This window comes from Oncorhynchus masou, chromosome 11 (genome assembly GCF_036934945.1).
Source record: "Oncorhynchus masou masou isolate Uvic2021 chromosome 11, UVic_Omas_1.1, whole genome shotgun sequence".
Lineage (NCBI taxonomy): Eukaryota > Metazoa > Chordata > Actinopteri > Salmoniformes > Salmonidae > Oncorhynchus > Oncorhynchus masou.
Window position 1 is genome coordinate 15,768,694 of NC_088222.1, and position 21,958 is coordinate 15,790,651.

The 21,958-nt window shown below is 42.8% G+C and overlaps 1 protein-coding gene across 1 annotated transcript; it reads right to left on the reverse strand.

Annotated features, from left to right (window-relative positions):
• Nucleotides 1-17,866: 17,866 nt before the first annotated feature.
• LOC135548175 (C3a anaphylatoxin chemotactic receptor-like) lies at nt 17,867-20,924 on the reverse strand. The gene is made up of 2 exons (XM_064977504.1): nt 20,328-20,924; nt 17,867-19,966 (listed from the first exon to the last, which is right to left on the reverse strand). The coding sequence occupies exon 2, from the start codon at nt 19,957-19,959 to the stop codon at nt 18,958-18,960; it is 1,002 nt and encodes a 333-aa protein (XP_064833576.1). The 5' UTR covers nt 19,960-19,966; nt 20,328-20,924; the 3' UTR covers nt 17,867-18,957.
• Between the last annotated feature and the right edge of the window lie 1,034 nt (nt 20,925-21,958).

Here is a 21,958-nt window from a genome sequence, read left to right on the forward strand (position 1 = left end):
TACTCAATAATGTGTTGAATTGGATTTGCCCCAAACATAACACCTGTTATTCAGGAAGTGAAGTTTTAGTATTACTTTAGTGCCTTGTTACAAACAAAATGCATTTTTTTGTTTAATATTTTATTCTGTACAGGCTTACTTCTTTTCAATCTGTCAAATAGGTAAGTGTTGTGGCGTAATTACAATGTTATTGATCCATCCTCAGTTTTCTCCTATCACAGCCACTAAACTCTGTAACTGTTTTAGCGTCATCATTGACCTCCCTGAAATTCCTTCCTCTCCGGAAACTTACCTACATCCCTGGAAAGAAAAACGTAAAAGCTGATGCTCTCTCCCGCCAGTTTGACCTTCCGACCAGTAACTCCGACCCAACAACATTCTTCCTTCCTTCTTGCATTATGGGACCTGTACAGTGGGAGGTTCACCCTGTCATACAAGAAGCCCTAGCATCAGACCCGTCTCCTCCTGAGACACCAGCTGGGAGGAGGTACGAACCAGCAGCTGTTAGACCCCAACTGATGCAATGATGTCATATGTCCTTGGGGTCAGGAGATCCGGGCATTACACAAACCACCGAACTTCCAGCCCACCAGTTCTGTTGGTCCTCACTGGCATCGGATGTAAGGGATTACATACTCCCCTGTCCAGTCTGCGCTCAAACCAAAAGCCCTCGTCATCTCCCTTCCGGTAAGCTTCAACTTTTGCCAATCCCTCACAGACCCTGGTCCCACATAGCTGTTGACTTCATCACAGACCTTCCTGAATCCTCTAACACCACCACCCTTGTCATAGTAGACCGTTTTTCAAAAATGTGTCTGGTTCCTTTTTCTCATTTACCTAACGCCATGGAATTGGCCGCATGTGTTCCGTCTGTATGGGATTTGGAAGGACATCGTCTCTGACCGCGGGCCCCAGTTTGTCTCCCAGGTGTGGCGAGCGTTCTGTGACCGACTGGGGGTCGCCCTCCACCTCTCCTCCGGGTACCATCCCCAGTCCAACGGGCAGACGGAACGCCTGTACCAAGAAATAGGGAAGTACCTGCGCCAACAATGTTCTGCCTCTCCAAACGACTTGAGTTGGTATATGGCCTGGGCCGAATATGATCAGAATTCACTCATGCATTCATCCCTCCGCCTTACTCCGTTTCAGTGTGTACTTGGTTACCAACCTCCCTCCCTGTTTCCCTGGGAGATGGAGCCTGGTACTGTCCCATCTGTCGAGGACTGGTTTTGGCGTAGTGAGCGGGTATGGGAGACCACTCACCGGCATCTGCAGGAAGCCTCTAATACCCAGAAACGCTTTGCCGACAGATGCCGCCGACCTACGCCACTCTTTCACAGCATGTGTGGCTCTCTACCATAGACGTCTGGCTCTGCCTCCCCTGCAAAAAGTTCTGTCCTTGCTTCATTGGGCTCTTCAAGATAACCCTGTCACGTACTGCCTCCAGTTACCCCATCAGTATAAAACCTCCTCGTCCTTCCATCATATCTCTGTTTAACCTCTAGCGTCGAGCAATCCCGTATCCGGGAGCGTAATCATAGCCTCGAGCTCATTAGGATAACACAACGTTAACTATTCATGAAAATCGCAAATGAAATTAATTAAATATATTGGCTCACAAGCTTAGCCTTTTGTTAACAACACTGTCATCTCAGATTTTCAAAATATGCTTTTCAACCATAGCTACACAAGCATTTGTGTAAGAGTATTGATAGCTAGCATAGCATTAAGCCTAGCATTCAGCAGGCAACATTTTCACAAAAACAAGAAAAGCATTCAAATAAAACCATTTACCTTTGAAGAACTTTGGATGTTTTCAATGAGGAGACTCTCAGTTAGATAGCAAATGTTCAGTTTTTCCAAAAAGATTATTTGTGTTGGACAAATCGCTCCATTTTGTTCATCACGTTTGGCTTAGAAAAAAAAAAAATTCAGTCATTACAACGCCAAACTTTTTTCCACATTAAAACCGGTCCTCTTCATCCTCCAGTCTCAACCCACAAGTGCGCCCACACCATTGGACATCGTAGGGGAACCTGCCTATGCCATTCAGGCCATCCTTGATTCCAAATGCCTGAGGTTGCATCCACTATCTAGGGGATTGGGAAGGTTATGGGCCTGAAGACTGGTCCTGGGTCGCCGACCAGGACATCCTCAACCCAGAGATGATTAAGGCATTCCACCGTAACCGTCCCGCTCCTCGGGCTTGACCCCCCGAATAAACTCACTGGACCTCAGCCTCAATGCAGATCATCGGGTCAATCCACGACCTTGTCGAACCAGCCTGCCGGACCTCTGCTCCCCTGCCTACTCCACCTTCCTGTGCCATTGTGTCGTCAGGAGCCTCCCTTGGGGGGAGGAGGGTACTGTAAGGTTCTGTATTGATTTTCTTAGTCAACCTTGTGTTCTGTTTTGTTGTGTTCTTGAACGTAGCCCTGTCTTTCATTTTTGTTCATTGATTTCACCTGTGTTAGTTACTCACCTGGTCTCAGCTCCTTATTTAGTTCAGTTTGTGCCTTTGTGCTATTGTTCATTTGGACTCTAAGCATTTTCCTAGCTTATTTGTGCGAACCAGTTATAGCCTTCAGTCCCAGTTTTGCTTCACCTGCCTGTTTGCCTGCCTGTGACCACGAATCCTGCCTTCTGCGAAGGCTAAATAAACACCTGCTGTGCTCTGCGTGTGAATTTACAATTTATTTTTCTTCCTGAATATTCATTACAGTAACAGAGATGATGGTACAGTTTAATATTAGTGTAATGACTAGACAAACCACTACAGCATTGCACCCCAAATCCCCTTTGTGGGTGTCACGATGTCTTGACTATCATGTGTTTGACTGTAATTTGATAAAATAATTACATACCACATTCAATTATTAAATGAATCATAACAATTAAGTCATCTCGGGCACCGTGGAAAAAGGGTACGAGTTACTATCTCCCGACTAAAGATATCTTACGTCAGACAATTCATTCATTCATATTTACCTTCAGTCTCATTCTGAATGTCGCAAAACTCTTGGATATCTGCATGAAAGCTAGCATAAATGATCAATCGGCAATATACCAATTGGCTAATTTACAAAATTATCGAACAGAATTACATAAACACACAAACAGGATAGCTTACACATGAATTACTACACTATGCAATGAAAAGTCCCCAGAGGACTAAACCAATATGATGGCTTGTTACACAAATGGCGGATTCAAAAGAGGGAAAGGGAGAGACAAAGGAATTCCACTAATGTACATACAGCTGATAACTATGCTCATGGAATTCCACTAACGTACATACACCTGATAACTATGCTCATGGAATTCCACTAACGTACATACAGCTGATAACTATGCTCATGGAATTCCACTAACGTACATACAGCTGATAACTATGCTAATGGAATTCCACTAACGTACATACAGCTGATAACTATGCTCATGGAATTCCACTAACGTACATACACCTGATAACTATGCTCATGGTATTCCACTAACGTACATACACCTGATAACTATGCTCATGGAATTCCACTAACGTACATACAGCTGATAACTATGCTCATGGAATTCCACTAACGTACATACACCTGATAACTATGCTCATGGAATTCCACTAACGTACATACAGCTGATAACTATGCTCATGGAATTCCACTAACGTACATACACCTGATAACTATGCTCATGGAATTCCACTAACGTACATACAGCTGATAACTATGCTCATGGTATTCCACTAACGTACATACACCTGATAACTATGCTCATGGAATTCCACTAACGTACATACACCTGATAACTATGCTCATGGAATTCCACTAATGTACATACACCTGATAACTATGCTCATGGAATTCCACTAACGTACATACACCTGATAACTATGCTCATGGAATTCCACTAACATACATACAGCTGATAACCATGCTCATGGTATTCCACTAACGTACATACAGCTGATAACTATGCTCATGGTATTCCACTAATGTACATACAGCTGATAACTATGCTCATGGAAATTCGACTACTTTGCACATGAATGGCCGCTCATTCGAAATAATTGTCATTTACATGTGTATGTCCTTGTCTGACTCCAGGGAAGTAATTCAACAAAGTCTCTGGTTGTTCACCAGAGATCACCATGTCTTTTGTAGTTGTAGATTCTTGGTTGTGAGTGTCTGTGACGGATCTTCTAGAGGAAGTGCTCGTTAGAATGGATTTTTCAACGTACCACCTGGTGGTTCTCGGTCGCGTTTACTAGACTAAAGTCTTTGAGAGTTTGAGTTTCTCACCATTTCATACTTTTCAGCTCACATTGTCGGTCCCGCTGTTCTTCTGTAGAGCTGGAACCATTTTACACACCCGTAGCAACCCGGCAATGTAATGGTCTCAAGATTAAAATTTCTTAACCATTTCAGAGTGTGGACTGCATCCTCACGCTCTCTGGGCTAATTTCAATTTCATTAGCGAGTCCTTTTTCTAAAAAGCTCCATACCCAGAGCTGTCTATATTGTGGAGCTACGGGACATTTCTTCGCTACCTCTCCATTAAAAACACAGGCTCATCAAGAAGCGGCGAGTACTCTGGTGGGCCATACAGAGAACATTTCCCCTCCCCTTACTCGCACCTCTTTCAATGCCATCCTGCTGTGGGGGAACCAGTCAATCTCTCCGGGTACTCGTCAAATTTTTGGGATGCTACCCTGGCGTCCGAGCTGGGCATCCCCACTCAGCCCCTCTCAATTCCCATGGTCACTCACAATACCACTCCCATCAACCTACGAGTGTCAGGAAACTACAGCGAGGCAATCCAATTTATGCTGATTAAGTCTACTATTAGTAGCCATGTTTTACTTTTTCAGATTTGAGAACAGTTTGTAGAAGAGAGTGAACCGCTGCGTAACGTAAAATACTGCGCATCCTGTTTGCTTTCACCTGAGAATTAACACAGCTGTGTACAGCTCGATGGCTATTTGTCGTACAAAGGGCATTAACATCCTGCTGGAAAGCCCAGACACTGTCAATCAAGACTGACTTTCATGGACTAATTGACGTGTTGTGTAGCCAAAACGTCATGTAGAATGATGAAACATTCTAGAGTGTCTAAGGACTGCACAGAAACCACATTTGCTGGGTTAACCAACGTTTAACCTCTTGAAACTCCCCATCCCGGATCCGGGATTGTGACTAAGCCTCAGGCTCATTAGCATAACGCAACGTTAACGATTTCTGAAAATCGCAAATAAAATTAAAATAATGCGTTTGCTCTCAAGCTTAGCCTTTTCTTAACAACACTGTCATCTCAGATTTTCAAAATATGCTTTTGAACCATAGAAATTGACTAATTTGTGTAAGAGTATGCAAAGCTAGCATAGCATTTTGTGTAGCATGTAGCACGCAACATTTTCACAAAAGCCAGATAACCAAATAAATAAAATCATTTACCTTTGAAGAGCTTCTGATGTTTTCAATGAGGAGACTCCCAGCCACATACCGGATGCGCAGTGTTTCCTGAAAGTGTCTGTGTGTAGGAGAAATCGTTCCGTTTTCTACATTGCGCCTGGCTACCGAAACGAACCGAAAATGCAGTCACCTACAACGTGAAACTTTTTCCGGATTAACTACATAATATCGACCGAAACATGGCAAACGTTGTTTGGAATCAATCCTCAAGGTGTTTTTTCACATATCTCTTCATTGACATGCAGTTCGTGGAAGCTTGCTTCTCTCTTTTCTCCCATGGAAAAATACTGGCAGGTGACTTTTGCGCACCAATTTCGGCGCAGGACACCGGGCGGACACGTGGTAAATGTGGTCTCTTATGGTCAATCTTCCAATGATCTGCCTACAAATACGTCACAATGCTGCAGACACCTTGGGGAAACGACAGAAAGGGCAGACTCATTCCTCTTGCGTTCACAGCCATATAAGGAGATCATGAAAGACAGAGCCTCAAAAATCCTTGTCATTTCCTGGATGCCAAGTCATCTTGGTTTTGCCTGAAGCTCACGTTAAAGGGCACGCACAGAGAAGATATTTGTATTTCTGGACACGTCAGAGTGTTTTCTTTCGAACAGTAGCAATTATATGCATAGTCGAGCATCTTTTTGTGACAAAATATCTTGTTTAAAACGGGAACGTTTTTCTTCCAAAAATGAAATAGCGCCACCATAGGTGTAAGAGGTTAATCAAAGTTTAGAGTCCTGACACTTTGGCTTTGATGGCAAGTTGTATAACTTTCTTTGCCCATACAGTTAATAAGGAACTTTGATGCTTGGTTTGCTTGTCTCCTCTTTGCCTGCCTGTTCGATGTGCTTGTTTGACTATGGGAACCCGTGTGAAGTTCTCCTGACCCAATAGTTGCGGTATTATCTTTCGGGGGATTCTTCCATTGTTGTTGTTCCACAGCATTTCATGGGAATTTACGAAACTAAGATTTGAATGGGGATTGAAGCCATCCATCCAGTTTAATCTTTCAGTGTAATTCCTGTAATTATGTATTTTTATTCAGCCACGGTTTTCTGGATTAAGCCAATTTTGGCCTCCTGCACGTGTTTGCCCAGTTCTGTCATATCAGTTTAGATTATTTTGAGATTGTATATTTTCTCTATACTCACTTTAGTCGAGTTGGCAGCTACTTGGTCCATGGATATCGAACCACCCCCCCCCCCCCCCCCCCATTCAAACTCAAACCGTGGCGCACAGAATGCAAAAATATTCTTAGAAATATTTAACCTCCACACATTAACAAGTCCAATAGCTCAAATGAAAGATAAACACCTTGTTCATCTACCCAGCGAGTCAGATTTCTAAAATGTTTTACCGCGAAAACATAGCACATATGTATATCAAACCACCACAAAGACACAGACGATATGTAGCCATTTTGTCGAACAAAAGATGCAATCACAAATGCAGGATTAAAAGAAAAATAATAAACCTTTTGAAAATCTTCATCAGATGACAGTAATAGGACATGTTACACAGTACATTTATGTTTTTTTCAATAATATGCAATTTATATCCATAAATCTCCGTTTACATTGACGCCATGTTCAGAAAATGCAAAACAATGTCTGGAGAAATTATAGATAACTCCGCCAGATAACGCCAGATAACAGCAATACACATCATAAACTTTGACTAAATATACATGTTCTACATATAGTTAGAAAGATACACTGCTTCTTAATGCAATCGCTTTGTCACATTTATTTTTAACGTTACAGAAATCGTTAGCTATTCAATAATCTGAGACGGCGCTCAGACGTAAGCAATATTTCTCAGCTATGTTGGAGTCAACAGTAACACAAAATTACAACATAAATATTCCCTTACCTTTGATGGTCTTCGATCAGAATGTAGTGGAAGGAGTCATACTTACCCAAAACAGCGTTTGGTTTCAAGTCGTGTGTCTTTGTGTTAGCAAATGCGACAAATTCCAGCTGAAATGCATCCAAAATTACTTCTGGTCTCGAGGGGTTGCGCATCAAAACTTCAAAATTACATATTATATGTCGACTAAACTGGTCAAACTAAGTGCAGAATCAAGCTTTAGGATGTTATTAACGTACAAAACAATTGGCGATTCGACCGGACAAAAGCAACGCAAACACGGGCACCCTCATAGATGTCATCCTAACTAACTTGCCCTCCAAATACACTTCAGCTGTCTTCAACCAAGATCTCAGCGATCAATGCCTCATTGCCTGCATCCATAATGAGTCTGCGGTCAACAGCCACCCCTCATCACTGTCAAATGCTCCCTAACACACTTCAGCGAGCAGGCCTTTCTAATCTACCTGGCCCGGGTATCCTGGAAGGATATTGACCTCATCCCGTCAGTAGAGGATGCCTGGTTATTTTTTTAAAGTGCCTTTCTCACCATCTTAAATAAGTATGCCGAATTCAAAAAATGTAGAACCAGGAATAGATAGAGCCCTTGGTTCACTCCAGACCTGACTGCCCTTAACCAGCACAAAAACATCTTGTGGCAGACTGCATTAGCATCAATAGCCCCCGTGATATGCAACTTTTCAGGGAAATTAGGAACCAATATACACAAGCAGTTGGGAAAGATAAGGCTAGCTTTTTCCAACAGAAATTTCCATCCTGTAGCACAAACTCAAAAAGGTTCTGGGACATTGTAAAGTCCATGGAGAATAACGGCACCTCCTCCCATCTACCACTGCACTGAGGGTAGGAAACACAGTTACCACCAATAAATCCACAATAATTGAGAATTTTAAGTAGCATTTTTCTACGGCTGGCAATGCTTTCCACCTTGCTACCCCTACCCCGGTCAACTGCACTGCACCCCCCACAGCAACTCGCTCAAGCCTCCCCATTTCTCCTCCACCCAAATCCAGATCGCTGATGTTCTGAAAGAGCTGCAAAATCTGAATCCCCAAAGATTGGAAAGCTTCCGCGGTCAGCCCCCTCTTCAAAGGGGGAGACACTATAGACCCAAACTGCCACAGACACAGACATATATCTATCCTACCCTGCCTTTCTAAGGTCTTCGAATGTCAAGTTAACAAACAGATCACCGACCATTTAGAATCCTACCATACCTTCTCTGCTATGCAATATGGCTTCAGAGCTGGTCATGGGTGCACCTCAGCCACGCTCAAGGACCTAAATGATATCATAACTGCCATTGATAAAAGATAATACTGTGCAGCTGTCTTCATCGACCTGGCCAAGAGGCTTTCGACTCTTGTGTCAATCACCACATTCTTATTGGCAGACTCAGCAGCCTTGGTTTCTCAAATGACAACCTCGCCTGGTTCACCAACTACTTCTCAGATGGAGTTCAGTGTGTCAAATCGGAGGGCCTGTTGTCCGGACTTCTGGCAGTCTCTATGGGGGTGCCACAGGGTTCAATTCTCGGGCCGACTCTTTTCTCTGTATACATCAATGATGTCCTTCTTGCTGCTGGTGATTCTCTGATCCACCTCTACGCAGAAGACACCATTCTGTATACTTCTGGCCCTTCTTTGGACACTGTGCTAACTCTCCTCCAGATGAGCTTCAATGCAATACAACTCTCCTTCCGTGGCCTCCAGCAGCTCTTACATGCAAGTAAAACCAAATGCATGCTCTTCAACCGATCGCTGCCCGCACCTGCCCGCCCGTCCAGCATCACTACGTCCCAGACGTGCTCAATGGGATTGAGATCCGGGCTCTTCGCTGGCCATGGCAGAACACTGACATTCCTGTCTTGCAGGAAATCACGCACAGAACGAGCAGTATGGCTGGTGGCATTGTCATGTCGGAGGGTCATGTCAGGATGAGCCTGCAGGAAGGGAACCACATGAGGGTGGAGGATGTCTTCCCTGTAATGCACAGTGTTGAGATTGCCTGCAATGACAAAAAGCCCAGTCCGATGATGCTGTGACACAACGCCCCAGACCATGACGACCCTCCACCTCCAAATCAATCCCGCTCCATATTACAGGCCTCGGTGTAATGCTCATTCCTTCAACGATAAAGGCGAATCTGACCATCACCCCTGGTGAGACAAAACCGCGACTCGTCAGTGAAGAGCACTTTTTGCCAGTCCTGTCTGGTTCAGCGATGGTGGGTTGCGACATAGGCGATGCTGTTGCCGGTGATGCCTGGTGAGAACCTGCCGTACAACAGGCTGTGCAGCTGTCTTCATCGACCTGGCCAAGAGGCTTTCGACTCTTGTGTCAATCACCACATTCTTATCGGCATACTCAACAGCCTTGGTTTCTCAAATGACAACCTCACCTGGTTCACCAACTACTTCTCAGATAGAGTTCAGTGTGTCAAATCGGAGGGCCTGTTTTCCGGACTTCTGGCAGTCTCTATGGGGGTGCCACAGGGTTCAATTCTCGGGCCGACTCTTTTCTCTGTATACATCAATGATGTCCTTCTTGCTGCTGGTGATTCTCTGATCCACCTCTACGCAGACGACACCATTCTGTATACTTCTGGCCCTTCTTTGGACACTGTGCTAACTCACCTCCAGACGAGCTTCAATGCCATACAACTCTCCTTCCGTGGCCTCCAGCTGCTCTTAAATGCAAGTAAAACTAAATGCATGCTCTTCAACCGATCGCTGCCCGCACCTGCCCGCCCGTCCAGCATCACTACGTCCCAGACGTGCTCAATGGGATTGAGATCCGGGCTCTTCGCTGGCCATGGCAGAACACTGACATTCCTGTCTTGCAGGAAATCACGCACAGAACAAGCAGTATGGCTGGTAACATTGTCATGCTGGAGGGTCATGTCAGGATGAGCCTGCAGGAAGGGAACCACATGAGGGTGGAGGATGTCTTCGCTGTAATGCACAGTGTTGAGATTGCCTGCAATGACAACAAGCTCAGTCCGATGATGCTGTGACAAAACGCGCCAGACCATGACGGACCCTCCACCTCCAAATCAATCCCGCTCCAGAGTTCATGCCTCGGTATAATGCTCATTCCTTCAACGATAAAGGCGAATCTGACCATCACCCCTGGTGAGACAAAACCGCAACTCGTCAGTGAAGAGCACTTTTTGCCAGTCCTGTCTGGTCCAGCGATGGTCCATCGACATAGGCGATGTTGTTGCCGGTGATGCCTGGTGAGAACCTGCCTTACAACAGGCCTACAAGCCCTCAGTCCAGCATCTCTCAGCCTATTACGGACAGTCTGAGCACTGATGGAGGGATTGGGCTTTCCTGGTGTAACTCGGGCAGTTGTTGTTGCCATCCTGTACCTGTCCCGCAGGTGTGATTTTCGGATGTACAGATCCTGTGCAGGTGTTGTTACACATGGTCTGCCACTGCGAGGATGATCAGCCGTCCGTCCTGTCTCCCTGTAGCGCTGTCTGAGGTGTCTAACAGTACGGATATTGCAATTTATTTCTCTGGCCACATCTGCAGTCCTCATGCCTCCTTGCAGCATGCCTAAGGCATGTTCACGCAGTTGAGCAGGGACCCTGGGCATCTTTCTTTGGGTGTTTTTCAGAGTCAGTAGAAAGGCCTCTTTAGTGTCCTAAGTTTTCATAACTGTGACCTCATTTGCCTACCGTCTGTAAGCTGTTAGTGTCTTAATGACCGTTCCACCGGTGCATGTTCATTAATTGTTTATGGTTCATTGAACAATCATGAGAAACAGTGTTTAAAACCTTTATAATGAAGATCTGTGAAGTTATTTGGATTTTTACAAATTATCTTTGAAAGACAGGGTCCTGAAAAAGGGACGTTTCTTTTTTTGGTGTGAGGTAGGTGACAACATGACTAATATGGATCAAGAAATAACAAGTATTGCAATTTGTGTCACAGCTCGACCGAAAGGGGTTGGGAATAAACTGACCCTATGCTAGGAATGGAAACTGGTGAAGGTGTAGAGAAATGTTAGACACAAAATATAACGCAAACAACTTCTCTATATAAAGGTTTAATAGACAGGCATATGCACATGGGAACAGACATGTTCCTCTAAGAGGTTTGCAGCAAATCTCTCCCCCTCCAGAGGGGAGGTCTGACCTAAATACTCTTGACTTATCTGTTTGCTGTTTAATGCCAAAGCATTACATCAAGGCTGAGACCTTGGGGTTGAATAGACTATACATGTGAAATCGCTTAAGGACACCCATGGCCGATTTTATGGCTCAGGGGCCCAGATACCAGTTACTAAGGCCTGCTCTTCAGTGACCTATGGCCTGAGAAAGGGTACCTAGAGGCCAAATTCCAATAGGGACTAATCATTAGAAAATTGCATTATTAACACCTAATGCCAATACGCTGGCTGTACTACCATAGGTTTATACCAACAGCATCGGGAGCTCTGAATTACATGTCTAACATGCACAGGTTATTTTAGTTTGGGGTTGAGTGGCAGAACATGGAAGGGTCAAAGCCAGGTAAAAAGATCAAAAGTAGTGGGAGGAGGTTACACAAAACAATGAAGAAGAAAAATATCTGCCTGCACAAAAACAGGGTCCAGTACAGACATGGGGAAGGAAGCCTTCGACGTCCCCTTTAACTCAGGTCATTAAATCAACATTACACTTATCTTAGCAAAACAAAGGCATCCAAGGGAGACCTGCTCGCCTGATCCACCATCCTGACTGCTGCGCTTTGGTTTAGTTTCACTTGAATCCGTGTAGGGAAACAGAATGTTTCAGTTAAAAAATATATTTTTTATTTACAATGACTGTCTAGGATCATTGGGTTAACGGCCTGTTCAGGGGCAGAACGACAGATTTGTACCTTGTCAGCTCGGGGATTTGGACTTGCAACCTTTCGGTTCCTAGTCCCACGCTCTAACCACTAGGCTACCCTGCCGCCCCAATGTCCCCTGGGCGGTTGCACAAACAAAGGAAACTCGGGTTCTGAAGAGAAAGGGAGACAATCACATTTCTCAATCAATTAACAAGCTCTCAATTAGGAGCACAAGGGAGAAGCACACAATTAGAGGGTGAAAAATATGTCAGTGCCCCATTTTCTGGTCTTGAAGAAAGAGTAGAGAATACTGCAGAAAGAATCTATAAGATCACAATTATCTTGTATTCTGTATAGAATTCAATTCCAAAGACAGTGGCAACACTGAGACAGAGGAACTTCCTGTGAAGAGACTGGTTGTTGACCCTCACATAAAAAGGGTTTAATTAAGTTTCTTCCCAAGTGTGAGATTTATTTTTTTAATAAATACATTTTTTTAAAGGACCTTGAATAAAACTAACTATTGAGACCTACAATAAAACGAAAATGTTTGCTGGTCGTTCATTGATCACCTCTGACTAAAAACTGGCCACAGCATTGTTGAACACTCGTTTCTCATTGGCTAGAAGGTTACCGAACAGTTGGAAAATATATTGGGACACCTTGCAATCATGATGTACTGTATAGGCACCTGCACCAGTGGAGGCTTCTCAGAGTAGTAAGGGGGGGACCTTCCAACTCAGTGAATTTCCTTTTTTATATATATAGTGAAACATTATCCGTTTTAGATCAAACTGTGCTAAATATATTCACTTTGCCAAATAACTGATTAAAGGTCTACAGTAGCTTCAGCAGCACTCTCTGCGGTAGTACCATGGTGTAGCTAGCTAATTTTGCCTATTCAAACACCCGGCTCAAACAGGGAGGAATGCTATTTATGTTAGCTAGCTGGCTAAGGCTATCCAACACTGGAACTCTTCCAAGTCAAGGCAAGCTTTCAATTGTATTAATTTATTGCCACCTTTGCCTGCCGGTGTAACTGCTAAACTGCTTGCTGCTGACTGTACACTGTACTACATGATTGTAGCGGGTTTACTAACGCATTTGTTCTAGTAGCTTTGTTTACTATGACGTTAGCTAATATGCTGACACCAATTTAATGTCGGCTGTGTGTAGCGGTTAGCTGTTATGGTATGAAGGTTTGGCTTAGAGTTTTTTTCACCTGGTCACAGACAGTTGTTGTGTTGTGCACTGAAATCCACAAGCCAAGGGAAAAGGTGAGAGGAGAAGAGCACATAGATGCAAGAAGGAATTATACAATGAGAAAAGTGATGATGCTGTTTGTATCTGGCTGTTAATAAAACCTCTTTCGGCTAGGGGGAGCAAGAAGCAAGGATATGCATATTATTAGTAGATTTGGATAGAAAACACTGAAGTTTCTAAAACTGTTTGAATAATGTCTGTGAGTATAACAGAAGTGGTTTGGCAGGCAAAACCCGGAGCACAATCCATCCAGGGAAAAACAATTTTGAGCTAAATCTGTTTTCCATAAGATTTCTATGGCAATCCCTTTTTAATAGGAATATGCTTGCAGTTCCTATGGCTTCCACTAGATGTCAACAATCTTTAGAAATTGGTTTATGTTTTTCCTTTGAGAAATATAGAAATAGCCCTGTTATTTTCATGTGTCACTCCAGATACACTCTAATGTTTTGGTGCGCGCGACCTGGAACGTGCTTCACTTTGTTTTTGTCCGGTATTGAGCACAGTATTTCCCATCTTAAATTATAATAATTATTTACGTTTTAGGATACATACATTTGGATAAGGAACGATGTTTAAAATGTTTGGACAAAGTTTACAGGTAACTTATTAGATACAGTGGGGCAAAAAAGTACGTTGTCAGCCACCAATTGTGCAAGTTCTCCCACTTAAAAAGATGAGAGAGGCCTGTAATTTTCATCATAGGTACACTTCAACTATGACAGACAAAATGAATGTATTTGCAAATTATGGTGGAATATAAGTATTTGATCAATAACAAAAGTTTATCTCAATACTTTGTTATATACCCTTTGTTGGCAATGACAGAGGTCAAACGTTTTCTGTAAGTCTTCATAAGGTTTTCACACACTGTTGCTGGTATTTTGGCCCATTCCTCCATGCAGATCACCTCTTGAGCAGTGATGTTTTGGGGCTGTTGCTGGGCAACATGGACTTTCATCTCCCTCCAAAGATTTTCTATGGGGTTGAGATCTGGAGACTGGCTAGGCAACTCCAGGACCTTGAAATGCTTCTTAAGAAGCCACTCCTTCGTTGCCCGGGTGGTGTGTTTGGGATCATTGTCATGCTGAAAGACCCAGCCACGTTTCATCTTCAATGCCCTTGCTGATGGAAGGAGGTTTTCACTCAAAATCTCACGATACATGGCCCCATTCATTCTTTCCTTTACACTGGTCAGTCGTCCTGGTCCTTTTGCAGAAAAACAGCCCCAAAGCATGATGTTTCCACCCCCATGCTTCACAGTAGGTATGGTGTTCTTTGGATGCAACTCAGCATTCTTTGTCTTCCAAACACGACAAGTTGAGTTTTTACCAAAAAGTTATATTTTGGTTTCATCTGACCATATGACATTCTCCCAATCTTCTTCTGGATCATCCAAATGCTCTCTGACAAACTTCAGACGGGCCTGGACATGTACTGGCTTAAGCAAGGGGAAACATCTGGCACTGCAGGATTTGAGTCCCTGGCGGCATAGTGTGTTTCTTATGGTAGGCTTTGTTACTTTGGTCCCAGCTCTCTGCTGGTCATTCATTAGGTCCCCCCGTGTGGTTCTGGGATTTTTGCTCACTGTTCTTGTGATCATTTTGGCCCCACGGGGTGAGATCTTGCGTGGAGCCCCAGATCGAGGGAGATTATCAGTGGTCTTGTATGTCTTCCATTTCCTAATAATTGCTCCCACAATTGATTTCTTCAAACCAAGCTGCTTACCTATTGCAGATTCAGTCTTCCCAGCCTGGTGCAGGTCTACAATTTTGTTTCTGGTGTCCTTTGACAGCTCTTTGGTCTTGGCCATAGTGGAGTTTGGAGTGTGACTGTTTGAGGTTGTGGACAGATATTTTATACTGATAACAAGTTCAAACAGGTGCCATTAATACAGGTAACGAGTCAAGGACAGAGGAACCTCTTAACGAAAAAGTTACATGTCTGTGAGAGCCAGAAATCTTGCCTATTTGTAGGTGACCAAATACTTATTTTCCACCATAATTTGCAAATAAATTCATTAAAAATCCTACAATGTGATTTTCTAGATTTCTTTCCCTCATTTTGTCTGCCATAGTTGAAGTGTACCTATGATGAAAATTACAGGCCTCTCTCATCTTTTTAAGTGGGAGAACTTGCACAATTGGTGGCTGACTAAATACTTTTTTGCCCCACTGTACTTTGTAGGCGATTTGGGCAAGTTGGAACCGGTGTTTTTCTGAATCAAATGCGTCAAATAAATTGACATTTTGGGGATATAAAAAAGCAAATTATTGAACAAAAGTACCTTTTGTGATGTTTATGGGACATTTTGGAGTGCCAACAGAAGAAGATCTTCAAAGGTAAGGCATGAATTATATCGTTATTTCTGACTTTTGTGTAGCACCTGCCAGGTTTAAATCTGATTTTCATCTGTTGGTATGCTGGGCGCTGTCCTCAGATAATTGCATGGTCTGCTTTCGCCGTAAAGCCTTTTTGAAATCTGACACTGTGGCTGGATTAACAAGAAGTTAATCTTGAAACTGATGTATAACACTTGTATGCTTTTTGAATTCTTATTATGAGTATTTCAGTTTTTGAATTTGGTGCTGCAATTTTACTGGGTGTTGTCAAATCGATCCCGCTAAAGGGATTGGGGCGCGAAGGCGATCCATAAGACGTTTAAAGTGAACTGTGTGTGCTGGTGATCAGGGGTGTATTCACTCTGCCTATCCTGTTGAAATAATATTCTTAAACGGAAGCAAATGGAACAGAATGGGGATTGAAATACCTACATTTTGTCCGTTAAACTCTTGTTTTGTTTGAAATTGTTTCGATGTTTTTGTTTTCAGAAATGAAGAAGTATGGCTGTTCTTTGTAAGTGTCACTCTGAAGGTCTCTAGTATTTTGGTGCTTGTGAACTGGAACGCCCTTCACGTTGTTTTTATCCGGTATTGGAAACAGTTTATCCCGTCTTAAATTTGATCGATTATTTACGTTTTAGGATACCTTAGGTTGCATTAGGAACGTTGTTTGAAATGTTTGGACCAACTTTACAGGTAACTTATTAGATACTTTGTAGTCATGTTGGGTGAGTTGGAACCGGTGTATTTCTGAATCAAACGCACCAAATAAATTGACATTTTGGTATTTTTGGTAATTTTTGATATCTGACACTGTGGATGGATTAACAAGAAGTTAAGCTTTATTTTGAAGAATTACACTTATATTTGTTGTGAATCTTGAATATTGCTATTTCTGTAGTTTGAATTTGGCGCACTGCAATTTCACTGGATGTTGTCAAATCGATTACGCTAAAGGGATTGGCGCGTGAAGGGATCACTAACAGGATTAAAATAAATATACACTCATCAATACACATTTAGCAAAACCTGATGCACTAACTGTAAGTCGCTCTGGATAAGAACGTCTGCTAAATGACAAAAATGTCAAGTGTAAATGTTCAGTATTTTAGTGATGAGGTGTTATTATCGTCACACTTCCATTCTGAGACCTATCAGAATGAAACCACTCATTTGATAAGGTTTCAGAGGTTTCTTGGAAAAGGTATCCATTTAAACTGTTCCTTTTCCTGAGTTGAGCAGTGGTAGTCTAAGAGTGAATTGAGCTTTGTATTTACAGAATGTCACTGCATTTATGCACATTGAGCGTGGAAAATGCGCTCTACAGAAATAATAATTATTATAAATATTGTTCAGCATGTCCTGTTTTTTGCATTTGTGAGAATAAGAGGCAAGAGATTTATGTTTGCTTTTTCGTTATTTGTTTGACGTTTAAAATAAGTGAATAGAACTAGAATTACTAGAGCAGACATTCCATTAAGTGCACTGTCAAATTGCAGTGGTGTGAGGGGCTTTGTCCATTCCAGTTGTCCTATTTTTATGGCTCCTGCATTGCTTAGAAGGAAAGTAACACAAGGTATGTGTCTACACAGGCAGCCCATTTCTGATCTTTTTTCCACTAATTGATCTTTTGCCCAATCAAAGACGTTTTTTTTTTCTTCAAAATGTATTTTTCAGAGCTGATTTGATTGGTCAAAAGATCAATTAGTGGAAAAAATATCAGAATTGGTCTGCCTGTGTAAATGCAGTCATAGAGGCTAGAAAGGTACTTAATGGGGCAATCAGCAGTTGAAACAATTACAACGCGTACACCCCACCCCTGTTTCTGTAAAAATATAAATGTGTGGGGCTAGACCACTCTCAAATTCATAGACAGAGCTATGGATGCAAGGGTTGAACATTATTGATATCAACATTTTACTTTAACTAGGTTTTTAGGCTATTTGGTGTTTGTTTACAAACATTGGAGTAAAAATAAGCTTATTTGGGGTTCTGTTGGGGTACAACAGTTGAACTTAGCTCATGAGGCATATGTTGTATTCTTCAAGAATCAATGAGTGCATATCATTAATTTCTAAGTTCAAAATGTATTTTTATTTTTATTTTTTCACCTTTATTTAACCAGGTAGGCAAGTTGAGAACAAGTTCTCATTTACAATTGAGACCTGGCCAGGATAAAGCAAAGCAGTTCGACACATACAACGACACATACAACGACACAGCGTTACACATGGAGTAAAACAAACATACAGTCAATAATACAGTATAAACAAGTCTATATACGATGTGAGCAAATGAGGTGAGAAAAGGGAGGTAAAGGCAAAAAAAGGCCATGGTGGCAAAGTAAATACAATGTAGCAAATGATGTAGCAAATGCTGTTTGCTCCTTTAAGTTCAAATGTACATTTCCATTTCCAAGCAGGGGATCAGATAATATTTGACTCCTCTTATCCAAACAAAACTCAAATCTACCCAATATGACAGTCATCACATACCAGGAGATAACTTTGAGAAAATGAAGCTGTCAGCGAGAGTGATCAGATTTTCTGACATATAAATGAACTCAAGCTGTTGTCACAACACTTCAATATTTATTCAGTTACACAGTGACTTCTCTATCATCATATAGATGAGTTTATCATATGGGGTTAGTGTGATGCTTATCATTGCTCTATAGAACCACTATGTGGCTTTAATGGAGAACATCTATGCCAACCAGTCAGTTGATCTTCAGACTGTTTATTTTTTTAAATGACAGATATTACAGTAAGCATGAGAGGAATGTGTAAGTGGTGGATGGCTATAAAAAATGTTTTTTTTTACTTGGAATGCCTTGATTAGAGTAATCTAGACACTGGCTCCCAGTTCCTTTTCTACACACCAATAATAAAGAATATACCGTTCCAGTCAAAGGTTTGGACACACCTGCTCATTCAAGGGGTTTTTTTTCTTTCTTTTTTACTATTTTCTATATTGTAGAATAATAGTGAAGACATCAAAACTATGAAATAACACATATGGAATCATGTAGTAACCAAAAAAGTGTTAAACAAATATATTTTATATTTGAGATTCTTCAAAGTAGCCACCCAAAGTAGCCACTCTTAGCATTATCTATAACTTAAGTATGCTGTTTTATGAATACGACCCAGGAGAGTTATCAGATATTTTGGACTCAGACATGAGTCACAGATGTGTGTGTTATGGCATCCTCACTGAAGACATTCTCAAATATTTTACGAAAAGAGACCCTGACCCTCTCCTTGAAGTCCTGGCCCATAAACACATACAGGACAGGGTTGAGGCAGCTGTTGACATAGGCCAGAGAGATGGCAAGGGGGTACCAATTCCAGGCTTCATCTGCCGAGGCAAACCTACCATACCCAATCACCATACCTATGGTGTGATACGGCAGCCAGCACACAAAGAATGCTGCCACCACAGCCAGAATGAGCCAGAAGGTCCTCTGAGACTTGAAGTGAGCGCTGCTCACCTTCCTGCCGATGAGCAGGTAGCAGACAGCGATGACTGTCAGGGGAACGAGGAAACCGAGGACCAGCCTGGGAACATGGGTGGCTTTGATGGCAGAAAAGAAGCCCCTAATGTTGTTTTCGCCAAGGGGGTGTACAGAGGTGCACATAATGATTTCGTCATTGTCGACACTATCGATGGTCCCATTATGAATCATGGTGGGGAGACTGAGGAGCAAGGCCAGGACCCAGGCCAGACCACACAGCAACCAGGCCAGGGTGATGCTCCGGTGGTTCTGGGCCAAGACAGGCAGGATGATCAGGACAAATCGGTCCAGGCTGATGAGAACCAGGGTGAAGACGCTGGCAAACATGTTGAGATACATGACAGAGGGGATAACCTTACACATAGCCTCTCCGAATGGCCAGTGTTGGTTCAATATGATTTCAACTAATGAGAAGGGTATGGAGATACAGCAGAGGAGGTCTGCTACAGCCAGGTTTACAAACCAGACAGTGTTGACTGTCCTCTTCATCTTCACTCCAGCTATCCAGATGACAAATGAGTTTCCTGGGATACCAAGGACACAGGTTATGCTGTAGATGACTATGGACACCACCCGTATGGACTGATTTAGCTGCTCTGATTGGTCAGTTTGAATGAACATGTCATAATAATCCTCCAAGTACTCCTCTGAGAAATTCATGTTGTCACTAGGGGAGGAATTGTTTGATACACAATGTTACTCATTGTAAAACACACCATTTTCTAAATGTATGTTTTAACTTAGCATTGCAGTAAGGGTTCTCAGTGAGGTCATTCTTATAACCAGTCATAATTCATGTCAATGGTCTTTCTGGTTATATACCATGTGGCTGCATTTACAGAATTGAAATTCAAACATTAGCACCTTCAATGTGGAAAACGTTGGTCCTTAGTTTCTACTGTCATGAAACAGAGGGGTGTCAAATCCTCTTCACAAACTTAAACAATTCTTTTTCCCAAGTTAATTATTTAAAAGGAGCTACGTAAGAACACACCTAAAATTCAACTGAACATTTATATCAAACTCACCTCTTCCTTCAGGTCTCTGTTCTGATTTTGTCACTTATCTTAAAGGTTTTTTGTTTTTCAGGGATAGAACGTGGCAGGGAGGGACTAAATCGATGGAACGTAAAGTGACAAAATGCGTTTTAAAGTTAAAGAAAGAAGAAGTATTGAAAGTACCCGCTGGACACACCACATCATTTCAACGTAGATTATTGGGTCATATTTGGTTGAGACATTGAGACGACAACCAACTCAAAAAGACAGGCAAAAGTTAGCTGGATTTTCAATGAGTTATTGCTATGGATTCAACCATCTAAATGCACAACCAAATTCCAATAGAAAAACAATGTGTACTTGTCGATTTAGTTGTCAGCCAAATGTTTATCACTGCTCTTTCAATCATTTAGAAATACAGAAAAGTTCAAATGGGAATACAATGTCAGATATTTTATTTATTTATACAATATATTTTGTTATCCCTGTGCTTCATCTAATAGCAGAACCAAACATTTAACATTAACATTTAAGTAATTTAGCAGACGCTCTTATCCAGAGCGACTTACAAATTGGTGAATTCACCTTCTGACATCCAGTGGAGCAGCCACTTTACAATAGTGCATCTAAATCATTAAGGGGGGGGGTGAGAAGGATAACTTATCCTATCCTAGGTATTCCTTGAAGAGGTGGGGTTTCAGGTGTCTCCGGAAGGTGGTGATTGACTCCGCTGTCCTGGCGTCGTGAGGGAGTTTGTTCCACCATTGGGGGCCAGAGCAGCGAACAGTTTTGACTGGGCTGAGCGGGAACTGTACTTCCTCAATGGTAGGGAGGCGAGCAGGCCAGAGGTGGATGAACGCAGTGCCCTTGCTTGGGTGTAGGGCCTGATCAGAGCCTGGAGGTACTGCGGTGCCGTTCCCCTCACAGCTCCGTAGGCAAGCACCATGGTCTTGTAGCGGATGCAAGCTTCAACTGGAAGCCAGTGGAGAGAGCGGAGGAGCGGGGTGACGTGAGAGAACTTGGGAAGGTTGAACACCAGACGGGCTGCGGCGTTCTGGATGAGTTGTAGGGGTTTAATGGCACAGGCAGGGAGCCCAGCCAACAGCGAGTTGCAGTAATCCAGACGGGAGATGACAAGTGCCTGGATTAGGACCTGCGCCTCTTCCTGTGTGAGGCAGGGTCGTACTCTGCGGATGTTGTAGAGCATGAACCTACAGGAACGGGCCACCGCCATGATGTTGGTTGAGAACGACAGGGTGTTGTCCAGGATCACGCCAAGGTTCTTAGCGCTCTGGGAGGAGGACACAATGGAGTTGTCAACCGTGATGGCGAGATCATGGAACGGGCAGTCCTTCCCCGGGAGGAAGAGCAGCTCCGTCTTGCCGAGGTTCAGCTTGAGGTGGTGATCCGTCATCCACACTGATATGTCTGCCAGACATGCAGAGATGCGATTCGCCACCTGGTCATCAGAAGGGGGAAAGGAGAAGATTAATTGTGTGTCATCTGCATAGCAATGATAGACTACCTGGATTGCAGTTGAGATTACATTAAAAGTACATGGTGAAAGTAATCAAAGCCATTCGAGATTCTGCACAGATTATTACAGCACTTGTGAAGATCTCCACAGACCTGCCTCAACCTATGCATGCCATCTTATACTC